We start from the raw sequence: 23,521 nt of genomic DNA, 5'->3' as shown, positions 1-23,521 counted from the left end.
CAAGACCAGAAGTTCCTAAGTGTTGTTGCTGCATGTTTTATTTCCTGTAACACACTTCCTGCTCTGGGTGACAACACTCATTGTACTATTTGCATGGCAGAGTGCAGCAACCCATTGCATTGTCTTGATATTCAAGTATGCAAATAAGGCCAGCTGACTGCCTTGGCTCACCACCCATATTTTAGGGAAAGCTGTATAATATTGTGCCAGTGACTAACAAGCCTGTTTATATTATTTATAAACCAGCCCGCTTTGTGAACCCAGTAATTACGCTTGGCTGCCGACCAAGCTTGGAATTTGCCCTTTTCCAACATGGCCGCTCTTTTCGCACCCTTCACCATGGCAACCGCTCATCCCCCTCCCGCCCCCGGCTTTTATTTTTCAATAGAAGCCGGCTTTGCGGCGGCGTAATGACGTCGTGTCGACAGAAACCGCGTTCGCCATATATAAAGTAAAGGGGGAGGGGTGAACGGGTTAGTTGAGCATTGGAGGTGGCCGGGAGGGGCTGTAGCTGCTTTTGCTGGGATATCGGAGAGCGGCGATTCCAGGAAGAGAAGGAGTCACTAGGTAATGCACGGTGGGTCGGCAAGGCGGCGGGGAAGCCGCCAGGGGGAGCTGTGCTTGAGAAGGGGGAGACTGGGCAGTCATTGAATGAAGTGGGCGGTCGGTGGGAGGCGCTGTAGGGACAAAGGGGCCTGATAGCATCGAGGAGATCCAGGTAAAGGGGTGCAGGGGCCAATCAGTGCTGGGATCTGGGTGTAGGGACGAGAACCTGGGGTGTCTTGATGCCAGGGCATCATCTGAGCCTGTGATCCAGCTCATTGTGTGGTAGGTACAGGAGATTTATTGCCCCCATTGCTCTAGATCTGCCCCTATCATGGGGGTAGATGGGGCATGGTGGTGTGGACACAATCATAGCTGGGGGTAATTGCTTTGTTATATGATTGGGCTTTCCTAAGTCATCCTGGGGCCATTACCAGGTTGGATTCAATTGAAAATATTTATCATCATGGAGCCCTGATGGGTTGGTGGATATGTGGTGGTCAAGCATTCATAGTCTGCAAGCCATGTGCATACTGGTGGCTCAGATCTGAAACTGACCCAAGTTTACGTTACCCTATTCCTACGACAAGTGGGACGTGGTGTCGGGTGGTTGCCATCATGGTTGAGGGATGTAGATGATTGGTTTCATGATAGTCTCCCTAAAGACCCCAAAACACATTCAACTGTCCAAAAAAAAACTAAATTAGGCCCGGTGGTCATGGACTTGTGGAAGGTTCTACATTCAGATCGGTGGAACCGGTCCAACTCTCCTCAAGTTCTTAATACCCTTGTTATGGAGGCTGATGAGGCTTGTGTTGGTGTGGCTTGTGTTGAGTGTGCCATTATGTTTCCAATACTGCTTTGGTGATGTATTATTTGGTGAAAGATTTGAAGGTTTCCACAAATTGATGCATTGATATGTTTTATGAAGTAAAGATAGCTGGCCAGGTTTGGGTGTGGGAATGTTGATGATGGATGGGACTTGGTGTGATTATATCAAAGTTTTCCTAAGCTCCTTGTTGGTGGATCACCAAGCCATCGCTGCCATTCCTTGTACACCTGATGGTGGGCTGAGTTGCTGTATTTGTGGCGGTTCCTCAACCATATTTACATCCTTGAGGTGCAACAGGTAGAGAGTTTCCTTCTCAAATCTTCATAACCCCCCAACCTAGCAAGTGGAATGTGATGCTAGGCTGCCATACTGTAAGCTGTGGATATAGTAAGTACAGACAGAGTTCCTGAAGACCTGAAAGTTATTTCAAGGGTTCCTCCAAAAAGCTTGATCTAGATCAGTGTTTCTCAACCAGGGTTCCTCCAGAGATTGCTAGGGGTTCCTTGAGCAACTTGTACCTCATGTCCAAGGAGGACATTCTTCCCGATGGCCATCAATGTAAGAAGAATTCTTCCCCCGACCTCCACACTAATATTCTATTATATATCTGTGGATATAATATTTATAGAAGGAGTTCCCTGAACGTTATTTCAAGGGTTCCCTTATGTTAATTTGGTCAAGAAAGTCCCGTCTAGATCAGCGTTTCTCAACCACAGGACCCTAAGGTTCCTCCAGAGGATTGTTGGGCTTCCTTGAGTATTGGTCCCCCTTGTTTATAAAGGTTGAAATATTTACCCGATAGGCGATTACTCCGATGTTTCTAAAACTAACCTTACAGTAGGGTTCATGGGACATAATATTTATAGAGGGTTTTTTGTCTTTATTTGAGGAACTAAAATGTTATCATGGGATTTGAAGCTCATGTGTCAGAGTTCATGGACCTACAATAAAAGTGTTGGAAGAAAGGTCCACCTGTTATGTACTTTATATCCAAGTCTTTTATGTTGGGTCTCCAAGTATTATTGGGTTGTGAACGTACATGACGTGACTCTGTAATATTTGAGTCCTATATAAGTACATGATGATATCTTTCCTTTTCTGGAACCTAAAGGATGTACAATCCGTATCTTCAACAAAAATAGTTTGATTGATGTAACTCTCTTGTTGTAAACAAAACTCGAGCAGTGAAGAGTTTGCACTACGATCGGTTGCTGATGAAGTTACTTTGCCGGGGTCTTGGAAGCTATACAATGTGTAAAGATTTTATTGTTGTATTGTATAAAGAGTTACAGATAACTTCATGTAAGGAATTGGCAGGGCTCTGCAGGCTGTGTCGCTTATTATTTGATTTTTGTCTGCTAGAATTGGATACATGTTGGACTTGGAGGTCATAACAACCACTGATGGGTGCTCAGGCTTGTGCGAAAATCTCCGCAAGTGAAGACCGATTGTCTTTTTCAATTTAAGGAGGGTCAGAGGTTTTGTGGTCCATCAATCTGGGCAAGTTGCCTATGAACGTTACAAAGAGAGTTAACAAGAATTATGTCTGTGAAAAAGATGATGATGTGTTTGGTGGACACCAATCGGCTGCCTTTCAATGAACAGAATTGCTTATTGGGCTGTTGGTACAATCTGAGACTGGTACTATTGGATTTTACTGAAATGCTGACCTTCATTCATCACCCACTCATTGGTTTTAGGGAGTCTTATTTATACCATACAGATGGCCCATGTATTGTAACCCAACCTTTCAGTAACCAACCAAAAACAGCCAAGTAGGTACTAAAAAGTGGTGCGCCCATCTATAAGGGACGGGAGAGATCACTACATCCTCTAACACATCAGTGGTCTGAAATATCTGAGGGTTACAATATTTAGATTTATAGTGTTGCTGGTAACATGTAGACAATTCTTACTGTATGTGCATGATAATGTATCGTCTCGATTGGACATGACATAGTGCTATTGTTTTGTGTTGCACTGTTCAACACCATTTGTTAGAGGTATATTAAGTCTTTTACTCAAATACAAGTCTCTTTACTTCCCCTTGGCTGTTCAGGTTTAGATCTGTGGGTGTCTCCAGCAGCGAGACCACTCGTCTATAGATACATATTGTCATGGGTGTTAGGCACTGGTCATAACTTTCTGATATGGGGTGGTATTGTGTCATTGGCTGCTCATTTAGTATTTGTATTTTGTGATGGTCACAGAGTGATAAGTAGGATATTGATGAAAGGTTCTGATGAGCGCTCTCCATAACACAGGGTTTGTTGCCCCTGGATCTTGTAGAAAGATCTCCGCAAATAAGAATTGTTTTTTCCCAGTTTTTTATATTTGTATCTCTTGCAAAGAATGCCTGGTGGTCCTGTTGTGCGTGCATACATGCTCAGGCACTTCCTGTTATGAGGTGACAACTGTCTCTGATTCTTGCCTATGTTGTTGCTCTGTCACATGCTCTTTTTCGGGAGAATACAAGAGATCCTGGGAACACACATTACACAGGTATGGTCCACCATTGTCTCTATCGCTAAGCTGGTCCATGATGTGAAGCTGACCCTAAAGCTACTTACGTAGGTCAGGTAATTGTCGTATTAATGTGACGTGTGCACAACAGTAGTGATCTCCCCAGGCTCTTTTAGCCAGGTGCACCCCCCGGCACTGTTCGGTGACCATCCTGTTTTTTTTCGGTGGTTACTAAAGAGTTTGGTCACAATACAGGGGCTGCCACCCACCTACAATTTATTACCACCTGACTTAAAAAAAAAAAAAAGTTCTGGGTTGAGCAGTCCTTCGATATCCATGAATCCGTCCACTCAGGAACAACCACTGTTCACTCATATGGAACAGAACACATCTGGAAGTTATTCACTCGTCCTCCCCGGAGAACAGAACAACGCTGTGTGTACAGTGCTCCTTTATTCACGTCACTGAAAACCATCACTAAAGATCATTTCCAGCCACGTCTGTATGGGACATAAAGGGCATTAAAAAAGGCAGAAGATCCCCTGCTTTGAGGGTGAATAATTGATGTAAAATTTGATTGAATTTTCCCAAAACAGATAAAGCTAAAAACTAAGATTGAGTTTAACCCATCTGTACTTTCTAAATCTTTGGCTTCATAACTATCCTAATATAGGGTATAATTCTGGTACTTGGTGATGCTCTAAAATGAGAATATTTCCTATTTGTTGATGGCTACAGGTTGCCTGGATGACAGCTGTGCAGAATCCTGGTTGGCACTGGGATAGCAGTCTGATGTGTGGACGAGGATATGCTGGCTGGTATATTTAGCTTGATGATGGCTGACTGGCATCTCTTTGTTGATGGGCACGGGCAGGTTGGGCTGTGTTATGTTGCAGGGTTACGACTGCAGTGTAAAACACTGTGCCATGATGCTAGTCCTGGGTCCAGTGGGTGAATCAAATATTCACCACCTCTTCATTATAGTGCTCTGCAGTATATATCCTTATTGTAGTGTATAGTCTTCAGTGTTCAACCCAGATTTTTTTTTTTTTAAGCTGAAAAGAAGCTGTAGGTGGTGACAGCCCCTGTATTTTGACCTAACGCTTCAGTAACCATCCAAAAAACAGCCGGGCTGTTACGGAGAAGTTGCTCTGTGGTGCACCCGCTCAAAGGGGCTGGGGAGATCACTGGGTTTGTTATATACAACTGCAAAAATACCGTGGAGTTGGTACAATGGTAAACTATCATGCCTTGGAACATGTTGGTCTTGGTGTAGATCCTCCTCTCATATCCACCTTCTGTTACCATTGGTGTGTTGTCCATTGCTGGAAATGCTATGAGCGGCACTCTTTATCATGGCTACGTCTTCTATCAGGTCAGCATTTGAATGCAGTTGGCCCTGACCTTATTCTTTTTCCATTGAGAAGCATTCCATGAGAGCATAGGACATTTTCTAGTTGGAAGAGCTAAAGAGAAGTTTGCTTCGTGCCAGGTAGGGTTCGTAGAAAAATGCCGATGCCTCCTGGTGAGACCTCAATATTTGAACATGATTATAGCCTTCTAGGGCCAGTAAGATGGCAAGGAATGGTGGTATCTGTGCAATTTTATTATTTCAGTGGGTATGCTGCACTTGCAATGGTGTAATAGCTCGTTGATAATGGTTGGTGTTATGAGAATATTCTGAAGGACTTTTTGATCCGTGTAGGAGGAAAGAATTTTACCAGACGGTTGGCATTGCTGCTTAGCAACCAGCAAGATTCTAACCTGCACGACAGAGTCGGTCGTAGAATAAAAGGCTGAATTTGATTGGTAGCTGTAAAGCAATGGTGGCAAGCTGAGACTTCTTTCCACTTGATAAATAAGCCCTGGTAAAGGAATTTAGGACATCAGTCACCTTGCCCATGCATGTGCTCCTGCCACCATTGCTCCCTACTCCCCTTTTTGCATCCGTCATCCAGATGCTGTATCTGAGCATTGTCATCGGCGGTCACTGAAACTGTACTTTTGGTATTGGCGCTCATTGAGAAAGCATTGAGAGGTATAAGGGGTTCGATGGGGATTGGTCTGCATGAGCAAGGTGACATGAAATCAGTAAAATGTTCACAAGGTTTACATCTTCTGGGACCTTTCTATTGTAGCTTGTTTATCAAATGGGTTTATACCCCTCACTTCGTGCCAGCTGATCACAGGAAGTAGCAAGAGATGGGGGAAAGTGGGACTAAACCTTTAAAATAAAAAATGGCGGCCAGGCAGATCCTTTGGCAGAAGATAGACTATGTACCCTCTGCAATAAAATGAACCTGCCTGACGGTATTTTTTTAATTACCCTCGCCTGTCCTTGCTCCGTTGTGGCCACTGCTATCTTTACCAGGTCCTCTTATGGGTGTTGGATCTTTAGCCAGGCTGGAATGAAGTAACTCCAGCTTGTACGTGCCGGAGTTCATTCTGTCCCCGTAGCTCCAGGGGGGTGCGGGTATATCCAGCATACCCCATCATCCTACACTGATCTGTGCATGGCACTGGAACAAGGTATTGATGGGGTTGATGGTTTCTGGATTTCAGACTCCCAATATATATAAAACAGACAGTGTGTATGCCTTGGAATAAAGATGGGAAGATAATATAGAAAGTCCTTGGCTGCACCTGTAGATGTGGAAAGTCATCCCACATACACTCACGTCTCATTGACCGCTGATAATTGCTATACAATACACGGGGCAATGTAGGTTTCCTAACTTGTTGGTTGAAATGGTGACAGTGAAGAAGGTGGATGTTTTAGAATAACATTTTTTGACTATACAATGCATATACGTAAAAAAGGAAAAATTGGCTCTGCCAGGCTTCATACAAGTTGCTTCATTTTCGAAGTGGATTCACCCGCTAATGCCGATCAGATCTGCTGTGTGTGGGCAGCGCTGGTCTGCGTGGAAGAACTGCCACTGCATTGCAGATAGTTAGCACCAGACAAGCTTGTTGTGATTCCTTGTACAGCGCCTGTAGCATGCACAGCCTGTCCTAGCTATCTCCTTCGGAGCAGAGAAATGTGATGATTTCTAATAATTAGAACACCGCAGTCCGTGGTTATTCATACAGTTTGAGGAAGCGCTTGTGTGAGATTTTTTTTTTCCATTGTCCCTGGCTGGCATAATATCTGATTTCCTGAAGAGAAAGTAACCTGAGGACATGTTCCCCCGCCTGTCTGAACTTCTGCTAGTTCAGGGAAACCGATGTATACAATCCAACTGACTTGTAGACAGCTCGAGGCTCCTATAGCTTACAGATTGGATATACGAGTCCCTGTGCTTCAGACATAAGACGGCGGTTTTTTGGCCTGTTCTATTTTTCTGCTGTTTCTGCCCAAAGTATATGTCTGTGCCTGACTTAGCCAGAGCAGTGAACATTTTGATTCCCTGCCCACACAAAGCTGAACTCATGCAAGGATTCATTTCTTATTTTTGCCTAGGGTAGCAATGAAAACCTTCTCTCTGTTCCCCTTGTAATTCCACCTTATCTGGGGAAAAAATATTAGCTTCATGGTATTTTGTTACCTTTTTTTGTTACGTTCGGGGCAAGTCCCATTTTTAACATCCAGGTCGCACCCTGGTGCTCCAAGCTGTTGTCAGGCCCATCCTTGCAATGTAGGACTGCCGGTTTTACTGCCCATTACTTGGTAATGTTAAGGGCCCGCAACTGATAGAACACCATAGGGAGGGAGAAGTCTATAGGGCACTTGTGTCAAAAAATGAGGGGGAGACTGTGGAAGCCAATGAGGTACAGTGTTCTCCCTAGACTGTCTTAGCTGGGTGGCATTTTGCAGTGGCACCCAGCATGTTTCAGTAACCACCTGGCTGTTTTTGGGTGGTTACTTAAAAGTTTGGTTTCAATACAGGGGCTGCCACCCAGCTTAAAAAATGGAGAACACCAATGTTGCAAATCAGTGTTTGCATCTAAAAAACTTTTTTTTTTTAGTTCCATTTAGTGCCCTCTTAGTATGTACCAAAGACTTGAGGAGGCGATCCCTCTAAAGCAGGGAAGGGAGATGTATTCCCTACTAGACCATATCGGGGTTCTCCCCAGGCCCTTTTAGCTGGGCGCACCACCCGGAATTTTTTAGCACCCATCCGGCTGTTTTTGGGTGGTTACTAAAGAGTTTGGTCACAATACAGGGGCTGCCACCCACCTACAATTTCCTCCCACCCGGCTTAAAAAAATTTCTGGGTTGAGCCCTGCATATGAAGACCACTGTCACTATAACATTACCTGTGAAAATATATACTCTCACGACTTGGTTCTTTCACAACTCAAAAACATTTCCCATCAATCCCTGAACTGGTATTCCCAGTGTACCAACCTACTGGCCCATTCTGCCTTCACTGTGCCACACGACCCAATGCTCAGGTCTCCAAAGCCATCACTGCATTCAGCCTACCATGCCCATCTCTAATGGCTACTGGCAAGAGTTGAAACCTTCATAGCAACTTGCTATTTTATATATTGTGGGTTCTTCTAGAAGGATCAGATCGGTTCATCCACTCTTTAATGGAATAAGATGTCCTTCCAGAACCGTTAGTGTGATGGCTGGATAAAAATGCAATGCTTGTGGCTACTATTAGACTCTTAAGTTTTCGGACCTATGTCAGGCCAAAGCTTTGGAACTAGCACCCTGTATATTTTTAATCGGTAGGGAATGGTTGATTAAGAGATTTCCACCCCTTTTGTTGTGTTTCAAAGAAAAAAAATGGTTGAGTTTTCAGAGACAGGAGGTCCCTGATTGTCCCCATATGGTTCGGTAATATCTGTAAAGTGTTGGGTTTGAACTGATGCCGATGTTTCACCAAGATCCAACAGACACCAATGCAGTGGAAGAAGTTATAGGTGGAAGGTGGCGCCAGTATTGTTACCAACTTTTCAATAAACAGTCAAAAACAGCTGGGTGGTTACTGAAAAATGCCGGGTGGTGCACCCAGCTGAAAAGAGCTGGGGAGGACATTGCCAATGAAAATTTGACTGGGGTTGAAACTATTTTTAAGTAAAACTTTTTTAGCTATCGGTTCACTTGAAGCCGTGTCTCGAGTTAGTATGACTAGCCTAATAATGGTTAAAAAAAATTATGTTTGCGCTTTGTGCTCGCTTTGATCAGCTCTGAGTTGCCCTTTAAGAGGTTTCTTTGTGCTCTGCTCTGAACTATATTTTTACATAACTCCGCTTCTCCAGAACGCTCTTTGAAAGGCAATGACTGTTGCAGCTCCTCTGATTAATATTCCGAGCTATTCAGGCTTGGATTATACACATTCTCTCATCAGCACGTCCTTGGTTCGGGTCGAAGAGAGACACTGGAGGCCTGTCCTGTACCAGGAAGTGTTCAGCAGTCAGGCTGACGAGGATGTTAAGCGTCTGAGTTCTCCCTTGTTTGCCGAGCTGCTGCCCTGCCGCTGTGCGTCTGCCAGGGCATCAATAAAACCCATCAATAATTCATGCGTTTTGCTTTTGAAGCTGCGCTTATGCTTTTCTTTTTTTTTTTATTCTCTTTTCTCCCTTGTGCTTTTTTTTTCATCAGGGTAACAAGCAGCTTGTTCTAGAAACGCCTGAAAAGAACAGATTGTGTTTTATCTTTTTTCCTTCGTCCTAATTGAATTTATTTTGCGCGGTACCTGGACCGAGCAGGCCTAGCCTTGTAATTAACACAAGCAATACATCAAAGTGAAAGTCATTTCACATTGCAAGTATAGCCGGGCGGTAATCAGCTTCCCTTTTGCTTTTTAATTAAATCTTTCGGTACTGTTAAGTAGGAACTTTGTTAACCCCCCCCCCCCTTCTTCTTTGTACTACAAAAGCCCACTGCAAGGTGACCAAGTCTACTGCTTATATCACAGCACTATATATAACTTGTGGCGTTCTTTATGCAGCAATCCGAATAGAAAAAAATAAACCAGTGTTCAATCTAGAATTTTTTTTTAAGCTAGTTGGGAAGAAATCATAATCGTGTGGCAGCCTTTTTTTTGTGACCCAACTCTTTAGTAACCACACAAAAACAGCCGGGTGGTTACTAAAATGTGCTGAGTATGCCCGGCTAAAAGGGGCTGGGGAGAGCACTGCTTCAGATACAGAAAATAAGTAACTCTGACTTCTATCTACGTGTTTCGGTGCCCCAGGTCACACCACTCCAAAATATTCCAATCCTGGAGCAGGTGATGCCAGAACATCCTTCTTCATTGTTCTCATGCATGAGATATATCATTGTTACAGCCACTTGTTTCAAGAAATGAAGGGTGTAGAGAAAGAGACTCCAGAAGTAAACCCCTACTGCCCCACTTACAGATCCGGTGTTTAGTGTATGCCCGTATTATATAGAATGGGTCCTGCCTTTGGCATCCTTGGCACTTGGTAAGCAACTGATCCACCCTTGGGTTGGTGTGGACTGTAACATAATGTCCCCATTTCTGGGTCATGGAACGGGGCAAGTTGCTTATTGCTATTATCAGGTTGGCAGTTCCACTTTTAAATTTTGACCAGGCAGGTCATTATTGCATTAGGGGAACAGGCGATGTAACTTCTGCAAAAATCCCTTCTACCCACCTGATTGCTCCATGGAACAGCCAAAAAAGCTGAGCTGCACCGTTTTGGTGCCAGGATACCCGTCAATCATGGCTTCCCCTGCACTTGCCAGGAATGAATAGACACCGCCAAGCAAAGTTTTGTCACCCAGCCAAGATGGTCAAAGAGATGAAGAAAAAGATGGCCTGTGACGGAACTGGGACAAGTGTATATAGTGGGATTTAGTCCCGCATTGAACTAGCGCTCTGTGGTTACTTTGAGGTTGTAGAGAATAGGCAACATTTGGACTTCACCTTCGGATTGTTCGGGTCAGATTGCCACTAGGTTGGACGGCGAGGACCAGAATGATGACCTTAGAGGCAATTACCCCATTTTTGTCCTGTTAGTCTCCAGTTTTCTATGCAATGCCTCGTCTTCTGTGGAGCCCAGCATGTAATTATGTCGGTGATCATCCTCATTGTCTTCCCCGCTGTAAACCCTGAACGCCAGACATGAAGGACTAATTATAGCCGGTATTGTTCCAGAACTGCAGGGTGCACATTCATAATCCGCGTCTCCTGATAGAGCGAGGCATTTGTCAGGATGAATATGTATCTGCAATACATGAAGCCGAAACCAGCACATTTGTCTCCACATTCGCTGAAGTCACCCCATGGCGCAATTTTAGAAGGAGCCCGACTTGCAGATTTCTCTATTAGGGCAGGCTGAGCTTTGGAGAGTCTTTTGTAATCCAAAATCGGGACTAGTCTGTTATGCTTCAGCATTCCAAGTACCCTGAGGCCTTTGCCGTGAGGTTGCCCGCAAAATTGTGTTTTTAAAGAACAGCCTTGTATGGCGGAGGTGAAGACCTGATTTTTCTTGCATTGGTTTAGTACAATAAACAGGTTTCCTCTTCACGCTGACTGTGCAGTGGAGAACATTTCAGTCACTCTACATTGAAATTCTTCTTGCAAGGTTCTTAGTGCTTTTTCCCCTGAGCTCTGCTATGCAGGCACTTTAAGAAACAGATGCCAAGACAAAATCGGATATTTGAACAGCTTACAGATATGTTTGTCAGGATTGGTTCCTGATCATTTGATCACTATTCCAGCGCAAAAGCCCCATACAAAAAAGACCCTTCATGATGAACAAACAAGCACTGTACACCCCAGAAGATGAGTCGGGATCCGCACCTTGCTGTGCTCTCCATAGAAATGCACAATGGCTGTTCCCAATTAGCCGGTCCCTTGGGGGACCACTGTAGACATGTCAAATGTTTGCCAGATAACAGCACACTTGTGTCCTGGGTGACCATCATCTGATATATGTACGTAGCTTAACATGGCATTTGTGTCGGATGGAGGCTTCATTGGTGAAAATACAAGCCTGCAAACATGAAATATGGCACCTTTATAGATCACAAAAACTTAGTTCTGTAAACCAAATCCTTCTCCAACCTCATGTCAGATCTGACCCGGGTGAAATAGAGAAGTCCGTGATTGTAATGTGGCTTCCCCTCTGCTCTGTTGTGGTTACACCATAAACCACACATTGTTTTCTACAGGAACTTTCTGATTTCTAACACTTGAAGGGAAGGTGTAATCTTTCCTTATGACTATGAAGAAAGCAAACTTGTTACTAACTTTAGTAATTAGATCAGTGCGTCTCAACTGGGACCCAAATGGAAACCTAAAGTTCCTTGAGCAATGAGCAATTTTTGCCCCTCATGTCATTTTAGCTGACAAGCTGGTCTAGATAAGTGTTTCTTAATCAGAGCTCCATGGGACTCCTAGTATTTCTCTGGAGGCTTATTAGGGGTTCCCTTGGGCATTGGTGGAGTTATAGCATGAAGGCAGCCATATTTGGTACATGGTATGGCTTTGCTTCCTGCTTTGCACAGCAGTTGTGATTTCCCCCTTCTCATGATGCACTCCGTGTGATAGAAATCTTCATAGTTTTTTTTTTTTCTTCCAATAAAGCTATATACAGATCCTAGATCATCATCTTGCATCTTTGCTGCCTCTGTTAGTGATTCATAAATAACCATCTGCTGTTGGTCCCTGATGGGAAGGATGCAGCAGAGCAACTCTTGGCACCCTCATAGAACTGACCAGTTCTTCCTCTTTTGAAAACTACCAGTAATGGTCACTTTCAATGTAAATTAAGCGTCTGCACCATTTGTTGAAAGTGAATTGGCTGCAGAAATTTCTGTTTTATTTATGTGTTGAATTGGAAATTATTTTGTTATCGGTGCTTATTATGATTTTATTATTTTTCAGATTTCCCGACTGAATATCTTTTGAAAAAGCAATGTCCACCCCTGATCCGCCTGTGGGGGGGACCCCTAGGCCTGTACAGTCCCCTGGGCCGGGACCTTCTCCTGGTGCTATGTTGGGCCCTAGCCCTGGGCCATCTCCTGGATCAGCTCACAGTATGATGGGACCAAGTCCTGGGCCTCCAATCCCTCCTCAAGGACCTAGCGGATATCCTGCAGAGAACATGCATCAGATGCACAAGGTGAGAAACTGATAGGCCAATACTGTAAATTCTGCAGTGTGAAATCTCCACCTCTGATTACTAGTGTAAGGGGATATTGGGTGATATTTTACAATGTTACTTCTGTCCCCTTCCCTGTTCTTGCTGGAGGTTCTTAAGTAAATAAAGCCCTGCCTCTACCAAGATGGCTGCCTCCACACAGATACAAGGCGTTGTAAGCCACAGAATGGGATTGGTCTGCTGCAGGGAGCACACAGGTAGTCTATTGACAAGTCATTTGCCTTGTCCTTGCCATGCAGTCTGTTACTGAAGCCGCATTGTGCCATCTATGCACAGCCTTAAGAAGTGGCATTTTTCAGTTTTTGACCATAGATCTGCATAAGGCATTATGACTGGACAGTGATGGTGCAGCACGGAAACTCCACTATTGGGAAGCTCCCAGTGTTGTGTGCAGAGAACCAGGTTAGTACACAATCAGTATTCAGCGCCTTCCTACTCTCCTAGTCTTGTTTTTTTTTTTTTGTCGGCAAAGGTTAAATCAAGAAAAAAAAAAGTCTTATTAGGTTATTTTTTGATTACTTTGAGTTGGTAATCTGAAAGAAAGCCACCAATAAAGTCAAAATATTGTATAATGAACATATAGTTGTTAGTAGTAGTTTTCTTGAACTGCAGATCTGTTTTTTCCTTGTCTGTCTAACCTGTGCATTCAATTCTTACCCCTTACTGTACAGTAATTAAGTCATCTTGCAATTTATTTTTTCTAACTGGGTTTTTATTTTCTTATGATAGCCAATGGATTCCATGCATGAGAAGACCATGCAAGAAGACCCACGTTTTAACCAGATGAAAGGGATGGCAATGAGGCCCGGTGGTCACACTGGTATGGGACCCCCACCAAGTCCAATGGATCAGCACTCTCAAGGTTTGCTTCTGTGGGCAGGAAGAATTGCATTGTCTGTGTGATGCTGAGGAAAAGATCTTCCAGCCACAGCATAGCGGGCGGGGTTTGGAGAGCAGAGTATTGAGACAACAGGACATATTGGTGAAACTTGATGCCTGGGTTTTTTCATAATTGTTTCTTTGAGGAAGAGAAGCTCTAGTGGAGGGGTCAGCTAACTGCGGGCTTTGGGCCAGATACGGCCTAGCTGGTAGTTCGTTGCGGCCTAACGACCCTGGCCGGCAACCCGCAGCTCCGGTGCTGCGAGTTGCCGGCCAGGGCTCGTTAGGAACTACCGGAGCTCCGGTGCCGCCTCTTTGCTGTTGCTCCCCTCTTTACCGCGGCTGGCATTGATACTTCTGCCCCCGCCGTAAATAGGGAACGCTCCCTGAAGGTAAATCACTCTCCGCAATGCATACGGAGGAGGGGGATTTCACTTCAGGGGCTTTCCCTGGTGGTAGGCGGGACTCAGAGTCTGGCCTAGTGTGCCCACTCCTGAAATGGCCTAGTGGCCTTAAAAGTTTGCCAACCCCTGCTCTAGTGTTTACAGTCCTGTTCTGGGTCTGTCTGTCCCTTCTTAGTTTAGATGTGGCTGGAGCAACCATAGTGAGTGATCCCTACCTTTTTCTAATCCCTCTGTATGTAGAGCCAGAGCAACGCAGATTTAGTGGCCCAGCAGCATCCTTAGGTGCATGCAGATATCATAATGTAAGCAAAAGTCTTTGCACCAATAGTAAAGATTCTATTATTTCATTGATTCCCAGCCTTGTTGGGAATACTTTCTCTTGCTGACCAGGTTGTGGCCAGGTGAAGAAGGCTTTCTGCAGAAATAATAACTTTAGGTAGCCAGTTAGATTCGTGTAAGCCTTTTTATCTTTACTGTAATTTTTTTTTTCAGGCTACCCTTCTCCATTGGGCAGCTCAGAGCATGTACCAAGCCCAGTACCCTCGAATGGCCCACCGCCTGGACCTCCACTGCCCTCTAGCTCAGGAGGTGTGAACATGGAGAATCCAGATCCACAACAACAACAGCAGCAGCAACAACAGCAGCAGCAAGCGAACCGCAGTCCGACCCCTTTTAACCAGAATCAGCTGCATCAGTTACGAGCACAGATAATGGCGTACAAGATGTTAGCCAGGGGTCAGCCTTTACCTGACCATTTACAGATGGCTGTGCAAGGCAAGAGGCCCATGCCAGGCATGCAGCAGCAGATGCCAACACTACCTCCACCTGCGGCCTCTGGGACCGGCCCAGGACCTGCCTCGGGCCCTGCACCCCCTAGCTACAACAGACCTCATGGTAAGCACAAAAAATGTGTCTACGTATTATAATACCAGGGTAATGAGCTGTTCTCATCTGCTTTGCTTTTCTGAATATATAGTTTGTATATAACATTAATCTTGTGTCTGTATTCTTTATTTTTTAAAAGGAATGGCAGGACCTGCCATGCCACCCCCAGGACCTTCCGGAGCCCCTCCAGGCATGCCAGGGCACCCACCAGGGGCTCCTCCTAAACCCTGGCCTGAAGGTAACGTGAACAGCACTACATGTGGACTCTTTAATGTCAAACCCAGGCAGTAAATAGGCAGCTATGGACCTGCCTAAAAATTAGCTTGTTGAGATCAGTACTTTTGTTTTTTTTATCAGTTTGCATCTGTGACAAGTCAGACAAAAACAAGGTTATTAGGATAGATAGATGGCAAATAACACATCTACTAAGAATGAAATAAGATCCATGCTAGGCATACACTGCAATGGTGGCATCACATCGTGGAGAGGCTCCTTCAGGTCTCGGGTAGTGCCTGCTCTCCAAATAGGCAATAAACGCACATGAACACTGTAAAGCTGTACAAGCTCATCATAGGTTTTTTAAGGCGATACAATTTAAAAAGAAAGTGTTTGCTTACTATCAACATATACTTGTATAGGATATATTGGTCCAACAAGGCATTCCTTGGGAAATTTCATCCCTGTTTCCTATTATAGATTAGTAATGATGGTTTCAGGTCAGTAGCAAGTAGCTTGAACTAATGCAGGGCCACAGATAGGATGCAATGGGTCATTATTAGGTGACTCTTTTAGGTTTTTGTTTTCTTGGTGCAGGGATTTGATCACATAAATGGCTCTGTTTTAGACTATAGGTAGCTTTGGGCACAAGAGAAGCTCGTTATTGCCCCCTGGAGGTCACAAGTAGAACTTGTATTGAATGAAAGTTAGAGCATGTAAGGGATCTGTTATGGGCATTGAAATGTTTTATTGCCCCGGCCTTCTTAGAAAAAAGAACAACATTGTTGCTTGTGAGCTGAGATTAAAGGGTGTAAAAAGGGTTCCAGTGTGTCTGTGTGATAGCCAAGTGTGGTTTAGTCCTGCTGGAAGACAAATGGCTTTCTTGGACATAGTTATATCTGGGTTTTGCATGTTGTTTAAGGTCCCATGGCCAACGCCGCAGCTCCGGCCACTGCACCTCAGAAGCTGATTCCTCCACAGCCAACTGGCCGACCATCGCCTGCACCCCCTGCCGTTCCTCCCGCTGCTTCACCTGTCATGCCACCACAGACACAGTCACCAGGGCAGCCAGCTCAGCCTCCTCCAATGGTTCAATTTCACCCCAAAGCCAACCGCATCACCCCTATCCAGAAACCCAGGGGGCTGGATCCAGTGGAAGTGCTGCAGGAGAGGGAATATCGGTAAGTTTTTGTTCTATACAGATATGAATCCTATCAGTTGTAATGCAATGCAGAATAAATTATCTGATGTCTTAATAAATGAGGCCATGGTGTGCAGAAATAGACTGGACTTGATACACACCCTTGTGTCGGGAATATTGGCCTCTCAATGTGCCTTCCTTCCAGCCGCTTGTTAAGATCACATGTTGTATCTGCTTTCATCTTATTGTGATATCATTTTCCAAGCTCTACTAGCTATATTTGAAGGCTAAAATGCTTTGAAGCGTCTGCTGTGAAGGAGAACTGGGGATCTAAGGTGGTCGGACCAGTTACAGCTAGTAGTATATCAGGAAAACCTGAGCTGCTTAAATTTAAAATAATAATAGTAATGAGTTACCACATAGTAAGATATTGGTATCTGGTGTCTGGGACCAAGGCAACTAATGTTTTATTAATTGTGGTGTACACAGGACAATAGTAAATACAAAACCGTACAATAGGACAAATACATATAATAATTGTATTACCACTGGCGGGAAACTTTAAATTTAGTAGTATTTTTACGTGTCAAATGTACCGATTTGACGTGTAAAAATACTCAAATATTTATACCACCAGGGAGGTTAATAAAATTTCAGCTTCCACCTTCAAGTTTAAAATTTGTAATGAACCTGTTTTCTATGCAGACTCCAAGCACGTATTGCACACAGGATCCAGGAGCTGGAGAACCTTCCAGGGTCGTTAGCTGGTGACCTTAGGACCAAAGCTACCATAGAACTCAAAGCTCTGCGCCTCTTAAACTTTCAGAGACAGGTGAGTGTGTGCGTGTGTGTACATAGGTTGTTTGGAAACATTGTTTTGTATGTTTATTCTTAGTTTTGTGGTTATCCATACTTTTATAATCCCTCTAATTTTATATATATATATATTTTTTTTTTTTATTCAGCTGCGGCAAGAAGTTGTGGTTTGTATGAGAAGGGACACGGCTTTGGAAACTGCGCTGAATGCCAAGGCCTACAAACGCAGCAAACGTCAGTCCCTCCGTGAAGCTCGAATCACAGAAAAACTGGAGAAGCAGCAGAAGATCGAGCAGGAAAGAAAGAGGCGGCAGAAGCATCAGGTGAGGAAGGGACAAGCAATCCTGGAGGAGTCATGCTGCACCATGATGTGCTGCTCTCTAGGCATCGGAGTATAAATCCTAATTAAATAGTTAGGCACACTGGTGTTTGCATGACATATTACATTTTCATGCTGGTAACAACATCCTTGCTAATAGAGACAATCATGGATTTTCTCTACAGATAATTGTTATTGTTTTCTTATGCAGACACAATAGATGTGTAATTGTTACCTTACTGGCCTAAAATCTCATCTTCTAGCGTCTAAACTGATTTTCTCCTCTTCCCCTGTAGGAATATCTAAACAGCATTCTTCAACATGCCAAGGACTTCAAGGAATTCCACCGTTCTGTCACAGGCAAGATCCAGAAACTGACAAAGGCTGTGGCCACGTACCACGCCAACACAGAAAGAGAGCAGAAGAAGGAGAATGAGAGAATTGAGAAAGAGAGAATGCGCAGGCTGATGGTGAGTTTTGGTGGCTCCTGGTCTCTGCTGTTCTATTTCAAATCCTTGTGTAGCCTCACAACATCTGGGGACATTACAGCAGATATTAGTGAACTGTACTGTGGTCAGCCTTAGTTTTGGTAATCTCTTCACCCCAACCCACATTAGGGAGCTTCATCTGAAGAAAGACTTTGTGCATGTGTGGCAATAGAGACCATGCTTGTGCTTCCACTGGCTGCCCAGCTTCCTCCCAGTTAATTGACAGGAGAAACCACAGAAGATGCCGAAGAGCAGATTGTCTACAGAACTAACAAAGTAGAATTGCAGCTGCTGGGAATTTACAGATTGCAATGTTAAAAGCCCTGTCCCCCTTGGAACTACACATTTCCCATTGTAGTGCAAGCAGACAGTCTAGATGAATGTGGCAATGGCACCATTCTCATAATCAGCGTTTTCTGCCTGCCTTTACAATGTATGTTATGTCCTGTTTGTTTTTTTGAATTTACAATGAATGTGAATTCTCATTTTTTCCAGGCAGAAGATGAAGAGGGCTACAGGAAGCTGATTGATCAGAAGAAGGACAAACGTCTGGCCTACCTCTTGCAGCAGACTGATGAGTATGTTGCAAACCTTACTGAGTTGGTGATGCAACACAAAGCTGCCCAGGTGCTAAAGGAGAAGAAGCGAAGGAAAAAGAAAAAGGTGAGATTGTCAAATCCATGAAATGGATACAAGTACATTACATCCTGGAAGGTTTTGTTTACCTGTAATTGTTTTTTTTCAGCCTCAAGAGAATTCAGAAGGCCAACAGCCAGCTCTTGGTCCAGATGGCGAGGTGAGACCTAAATCCTTCACGTCATGTGAAAAGATTATACCTCAGTCGTGAGATATGGGGTGAATTTGAATAAATATCTAGTTTGGGTACATACAACCTGCAAATGCTGACTTGTGGCATTGTTGAGCCCCCTTTGGGTCATTTTAATAAAAGCTTTGCATTTGCTGCTGAAGCGGACGTTTTCTAACTTTGTTGTTTTCTTGCAGCCTCTGGATGAGACAAGCCAGATGAGTGACCTTCCAGTCAAGGTGATCCATGTGGATAGTGGAAAGATCTTGACTGGGGCAGATGCTCCAAAGGCTGGGCAGCTGGACACTTGGCTGGAAATGAATCCTGGGTAAGTGAGTGCTCTGGATGCCTATGGGTCAGGGTTAAAAAGCTTGAAATGGGGTATATTAAGGTTGAAAACCTGAACTTCTAATTAAGTCTGATCTCAGAGGTCTTGTCCCATTTAACGTAACATCCACCACTCAAGGTTTTGCTATCTCTGCATGTCCCAATTCTGTTTTCCGTAGGCTTAAATGACTGAGGATCAGTCTGTGTAATGTTGATTGGTATTTTATCAGTCTATACTTATAGAAGTAACACTTTGCAATCAGGTCATAATTATATTGCCCCCCCCCCCCCCCCCCCCCCCCCTCCCACTTTTATCAGTAAGAGATTTTGTTGGTGCTGCCAGAAAAGCTACAATTAATTTATCACTATGTCTGCAAGAAGTCTCAATGCTGCTGAATGTTGAGCACTGCCATGAGCAGTATCCTTCGCTCAGGGTGCAGTTCTATAGGATTTAATATTAATCTTAATTTTTCTTCTTTAACAGGTATGAAGTTGCACCAAGATCAGACAGCGAGGAGAGTGGGTCCGATGAGGAGGAGGAGGTGAGATAGCTGTACAGTAATAAACAGGAGACCAATAAGACAGAATAAGTTTGGCTGGGAAATTAAAAACAAATTAAATTAAGTAGTGGTATGCTATAACCTTGAGGCAATAATCCTGATGGGCAAATGTTCAGGATTTTTAAAAAATATTACCAGCACATTTGTATCAATGGGACGGCAAATTACATTTAATAATGATAAACTTATTTTTAACTAGTTCTACACTATAAATATGATTTATACTGACACTTTTGTGGCAGAGATTAGTCCGGTGAAAACCATTTTTTGCATGTTGGTACTATGAAATAATTCCTAGGCATGGGGTACCCTGGAATTAAATCATTGCTTATAATGCCCAGTTTTTTTTTTTTGTTTTTTTGTTACTTTGCCCGTGTTTGACCTGAACTGTACAAAGGAAAAACTTAATCATTTAAGACCTGGGTAATGCTTTAAACTTGAGATGGAGTGCGTGCTTGTTATGCATTGATTGATTAATATGTCTTTCTGCATGTCATCTTGATGATGTCATGCTAACCATGATCTCTCTTTGCTCTTAGGAAGAGGAGGACGACGATCAGTCTTCAGCCCCTGTTAACTCTCAGCCTGTGGTGGAAGAGAAGAAAATCACTGATCCAGACGGCGATGATGTTTCTGAGGCTTGCGCTCGGGAGATTATAGAGTGAGTGTTTTAGAAGCTTTGCATCTAACCAGTGTCCTAATTCTTGAAACGTTCAGGAATAGGTCATGAGGTAAAGATTCTGTGTGTGTTCATCTACACTCCAAAGCTGAAGTTTATCCTTCTATATAGGAACTTCTAGGGGACGTAAAAAGACCATAAAAAAGAAACTTGTCATAAGTGAAACATGTTGGCTGCCTGACATTTATGCCCACACATGCTTTGAATCGGTCATGCTTTGAGTTTTAATGCATCTCAAACTTTCCTGATCTGAGTACTTGTTCCAGGTCAGGTATTGAGCAAGAATTAAAGCTAGATTTATGTTACCTTAAGAGACCAAGTTCTGTCAGTATGTAGGTACAGACAAGCCGGTGAATTCTCTGATGAATTAATTATAAATTAGGCTGCTTTAAAATTCATATTTACGAATGCTTAATAAGATACTGATGGTTTGTGATAATTTCTCCTCTCTAGGAGCGCCCGCCAGGATGTGGACGATGAGTACAGCATATCTCATGCTGCCCCCACAGGCCCGCAGTCATACTATGCTGTGGCCCATGCTGTTAATGAGAAAGTAGAGAAGCAGTCCACCCTGTTGGTTAATGGCATTCTAAAACAATATCAGGTAAGGACAAGCAGAAGACATAATGTTCTGGGTGCTAATGCAGTTCTATATGAACCACAGTCAAAATGAGCTGCTTAAGCAAGACATTTCCCAAAAAGGTGATAATTTTAAAAATTAAATCAGAGTGTTAGAACTTTAGAAAAAAACAATGTTTTGTTCTGTCATCACAGCAATCATATCATTGCTTCTCACACTGTGTGCTTACTTTTGTCAGATCAAAGGCCTGGAGTGGCTCGTTTCACTGTACAACAATAATCTCAATGGAATCTTGGCTGATGAGATGGGTCTCGGGAAAACTATTCAGACCATTGCTCTGATTACGTACCTCATGGAACACAAACGCATCAATGGGCCGTTCCTCATTATCGTGCCACTGTCGTAAGTAACTGCATACACTTCTCACAAAAAGAGGTCCTTTCTTTGCTGGGTGTAGGTGAGAGAACCACAATTGTTCATGGCTTCATTTTTATTTGCCTGGGATGAGTACTAATGTGCAGAATTATTCTCTCTGAGTTCCACTTTCCGGGGCTTGGCATTCAGTGCCTTCCTACTTTCCAGACATTTTCTGTCCATATGATTCTTGCCTGGCCGATATTCCCACAAATCTCACTCAAGTCGTGTGTGCCCAAACACTTTATAAGAGTGGGCACCAGCCGTAGTTCATCATGAGATAAGACCTCTTTATTTCTTGGACAGACTGGGGTCCTATACACTCTTCAGAGATTATAATCTGCTTCAATTTTGCTTTCAGAACGCTGTCTAATTGGGTGTATGAGTTTGACAAGTGGGGACCATCTGTGGTGAAAGTATCATACAAGGTAAATTTAATTATTGTACTTGTCATTTGTGATTGTTAAGCACCCTTAATTCTATGTTCAGGGTAACATATGCTTTTTATTTTTCTTTAGGGATCCCCTGCTGCTCGCCGTGCGTTCGTCCCTACACTCCGTAGTGGCAAATTTAATGTTTTGCTTACTACATATGAATATATTATCAAGGACAAACACATCCTGGCCAAGGTAAAGCAAATTCTTATTACTAAATCTTAAGAGTTCTATGATTGGCCATGCATTTGGTTCTTATCCTTGGGTTCTGCCTTGTAGATCCGTTGGAAGTATATGATTGTAGATGAAGGTCACCGTATGAAGAACCATCACTGCAAGCTAACACAAGTCCTTAACACTCACTATGTTGCTCCCCGTCGCTTGCTGCTCACCGGTACCCCTCTTCAGAACAAGCTACCTGAGCTTTGGGCTCTTCTGAACTTCCTGCTGCCAACCATCTTCAAAAGCTGCAGCACGTTTGAACAATGGTTCAATGCTCCATTTGCAATGACTGGAGAAAAGGTATACAAACAGTATTTAGGAACCTGTGCCTGACATAAATTGTGACCTATTTCCTATAGTATCCTTTCTGATTCTTATACCTATGCCTTGAGAAATAGGGAGATTCAACTTCTCTATTCTGGTGATCACTGCCACTGGGTCAGTAGTTGAATTTTTGTTTTCCTTTCTATACAGGTGGACTTAAATGAAGAAGAAACGATTCTAATTATTCGTCGTCTTCACAAAGTCCTTCGTCCATTCTTGCTTCGAAGGCTTAAGAAAGAAGTAGAAGCTCAGCTGCCAGAAAAGGTAAGGCTTTTATAAATTGTCAGCTTAAACCTGATTGTGCACCATAAATAATATGCAGCTCATGAGATTAAAAATAAGTTATTCAACTGTTGGTTTCTCTATTTGGTAAAGCCGGTGCTAGTCACCCTCATTATTCCTGCAAAGATTATCTGGATGTGTATGCAAAAGTAGATAGAGTGAGAAGTAGAACAGAAAGGATTTTCCTCTGTTATATGAAGGGCTCCTTTTTAATGTATTTGTTCTTACTCTTTCTAGCTCATCATGTAATACACAAACACAGAAATGCAATTGATACTTTCTTGATGATATTCATGGAGTTTTGTCTACCTACAGTTGTATCTTGTATATTATCCAATCTTTCTAGTAGCAATCTTTCATAGTACAGTAGGGAGGGGAACAGGAGAGAGAAGTGCAGTGTATGCCAGATTACTTGATTTGCTTGGACATAATAAAGGCGAATTTGTAAAAAAAAATTCTGTTCTCTTTTTCATGTGTATTTTTGTCCTTTCTTAAATAAGAATGTTTTCCAAATCTTTTAGGTTGAGTACGTCATTAAATGCGACATGTCTGCATTACAAAGAGTTTTGTACAGACACATGCAGGCCAAGGGTGTTCTCCTTACAGACGGCTCAGAGAAGGATAAAAAGGTAGGATTGTTGGCTGTGCCTCTGGTGTTGGTTCTTCCTTGGAGTGAAGTGTTCGTGTGTTGGTTAAATAAATGTTTTTCTTTTCCTTTAGGGTAAAGGTGGTACGAAGACCTTGATGAACACTATCATGCAGCTGAGGAAAATCTGCAATCACCCATACATGTTCCAGCATATTGAGGTGAGCTTATA

The 23,521-nt window shown here is 43.3% G+C and overlaps 1 protein-coding gene across 3 annotated transcripts in view; it reads left to right on the top strand.

Annotated features, from left to right (window-relative positions):
• The first annotated feature begins 444 nt into the window (after positions 1 to 444).
• The window catches only part of SMARCA4 (SWI/SNF related BAF chromatin remodeling complex subunit ATPase 4), a 29,479-nt gene continuing 6,402 nt past the window's right edge, over positions 445 to 23,521 (top strand). Inside the window, exons 1-22 of one of the 3 annotated variants that reach the window (XM_072399569.1) lie at positions 445 to 567; positions 12,652 to 12,889; positions 13,658 to 13,790; positions 14,704 to 15,105; positions 15,236 to 15,334; positions 16,235 to 16,493; positions 17,159 to 17,285; positions 17,419 to 17,592; positions 17,885 to 18,058; positions 18,572 to 18,739; positions 18,822 to 18,872; positions 19,079 to 19,209; positions 19,693 to 19,750; positions 20,308 to 20,429; positions 20,901 to 21,051; positions 21,266 to 21,429; positions 21,803 to 21,869; positions 21,960 to 22,070; positions 22,155 to 22,397; positions 22,572 to 22,685; positions 23,225 to 23,332; positions 23,424 to 23,510. In XM_072399569.1, the coding sequence (XP_072255670.1) occupies positions 12,683 to 12,889; positions 13,658 to 13,790; positions 14,704 to 15,105; positions 15,236 to 15,334; positions 16,235 to 16,493; positions 17,159 to 17,285; positions 17,419 to 17,592; positions 17,885 to 18,058; positions 18,572 to 18,739; positions 18,822 to 18,872; positions 19,079 to 19,209; positions 19,693 to 19,750; positions 20,308 to 20,429; positions 20,901 to 21,051; positions 21,266 to 21,429; positions 21,803 to 21,869; positions 21,960 to 22,070; positions 22,155 to 22,397; positions 22,572 to 22,685; positions 23,225 to 23,332; positions 23,424 to 23,510 (3,150 nt within the window). In that variant the 5' untranslated portion in view covers positions 445 to 567; positions 12,652 to 12,682. The other 2 variants (XM_072399570.1, XM_072399571.1) reach the window with 2 other exon arrangements.

This window comes from Pyxicephalus adspersus, chromosome 2, assembly GCF_032062135.1.
Source record: "Pyxicephalus adspersus chromosome 2, UCB_Pads_2.0, whole genome shotgun sequence".
In the NCBI taxonomy this organism is placed as follows: Eukaryota; Metazoa; Chordata; class Amphibia; order Anura; family Pyxicephalidae; genus Pyxicephalus; species Pyxicephalus adspersus.
This window is presented reverse-complemented; position numbering and strand designations above follow the sequence as displayed.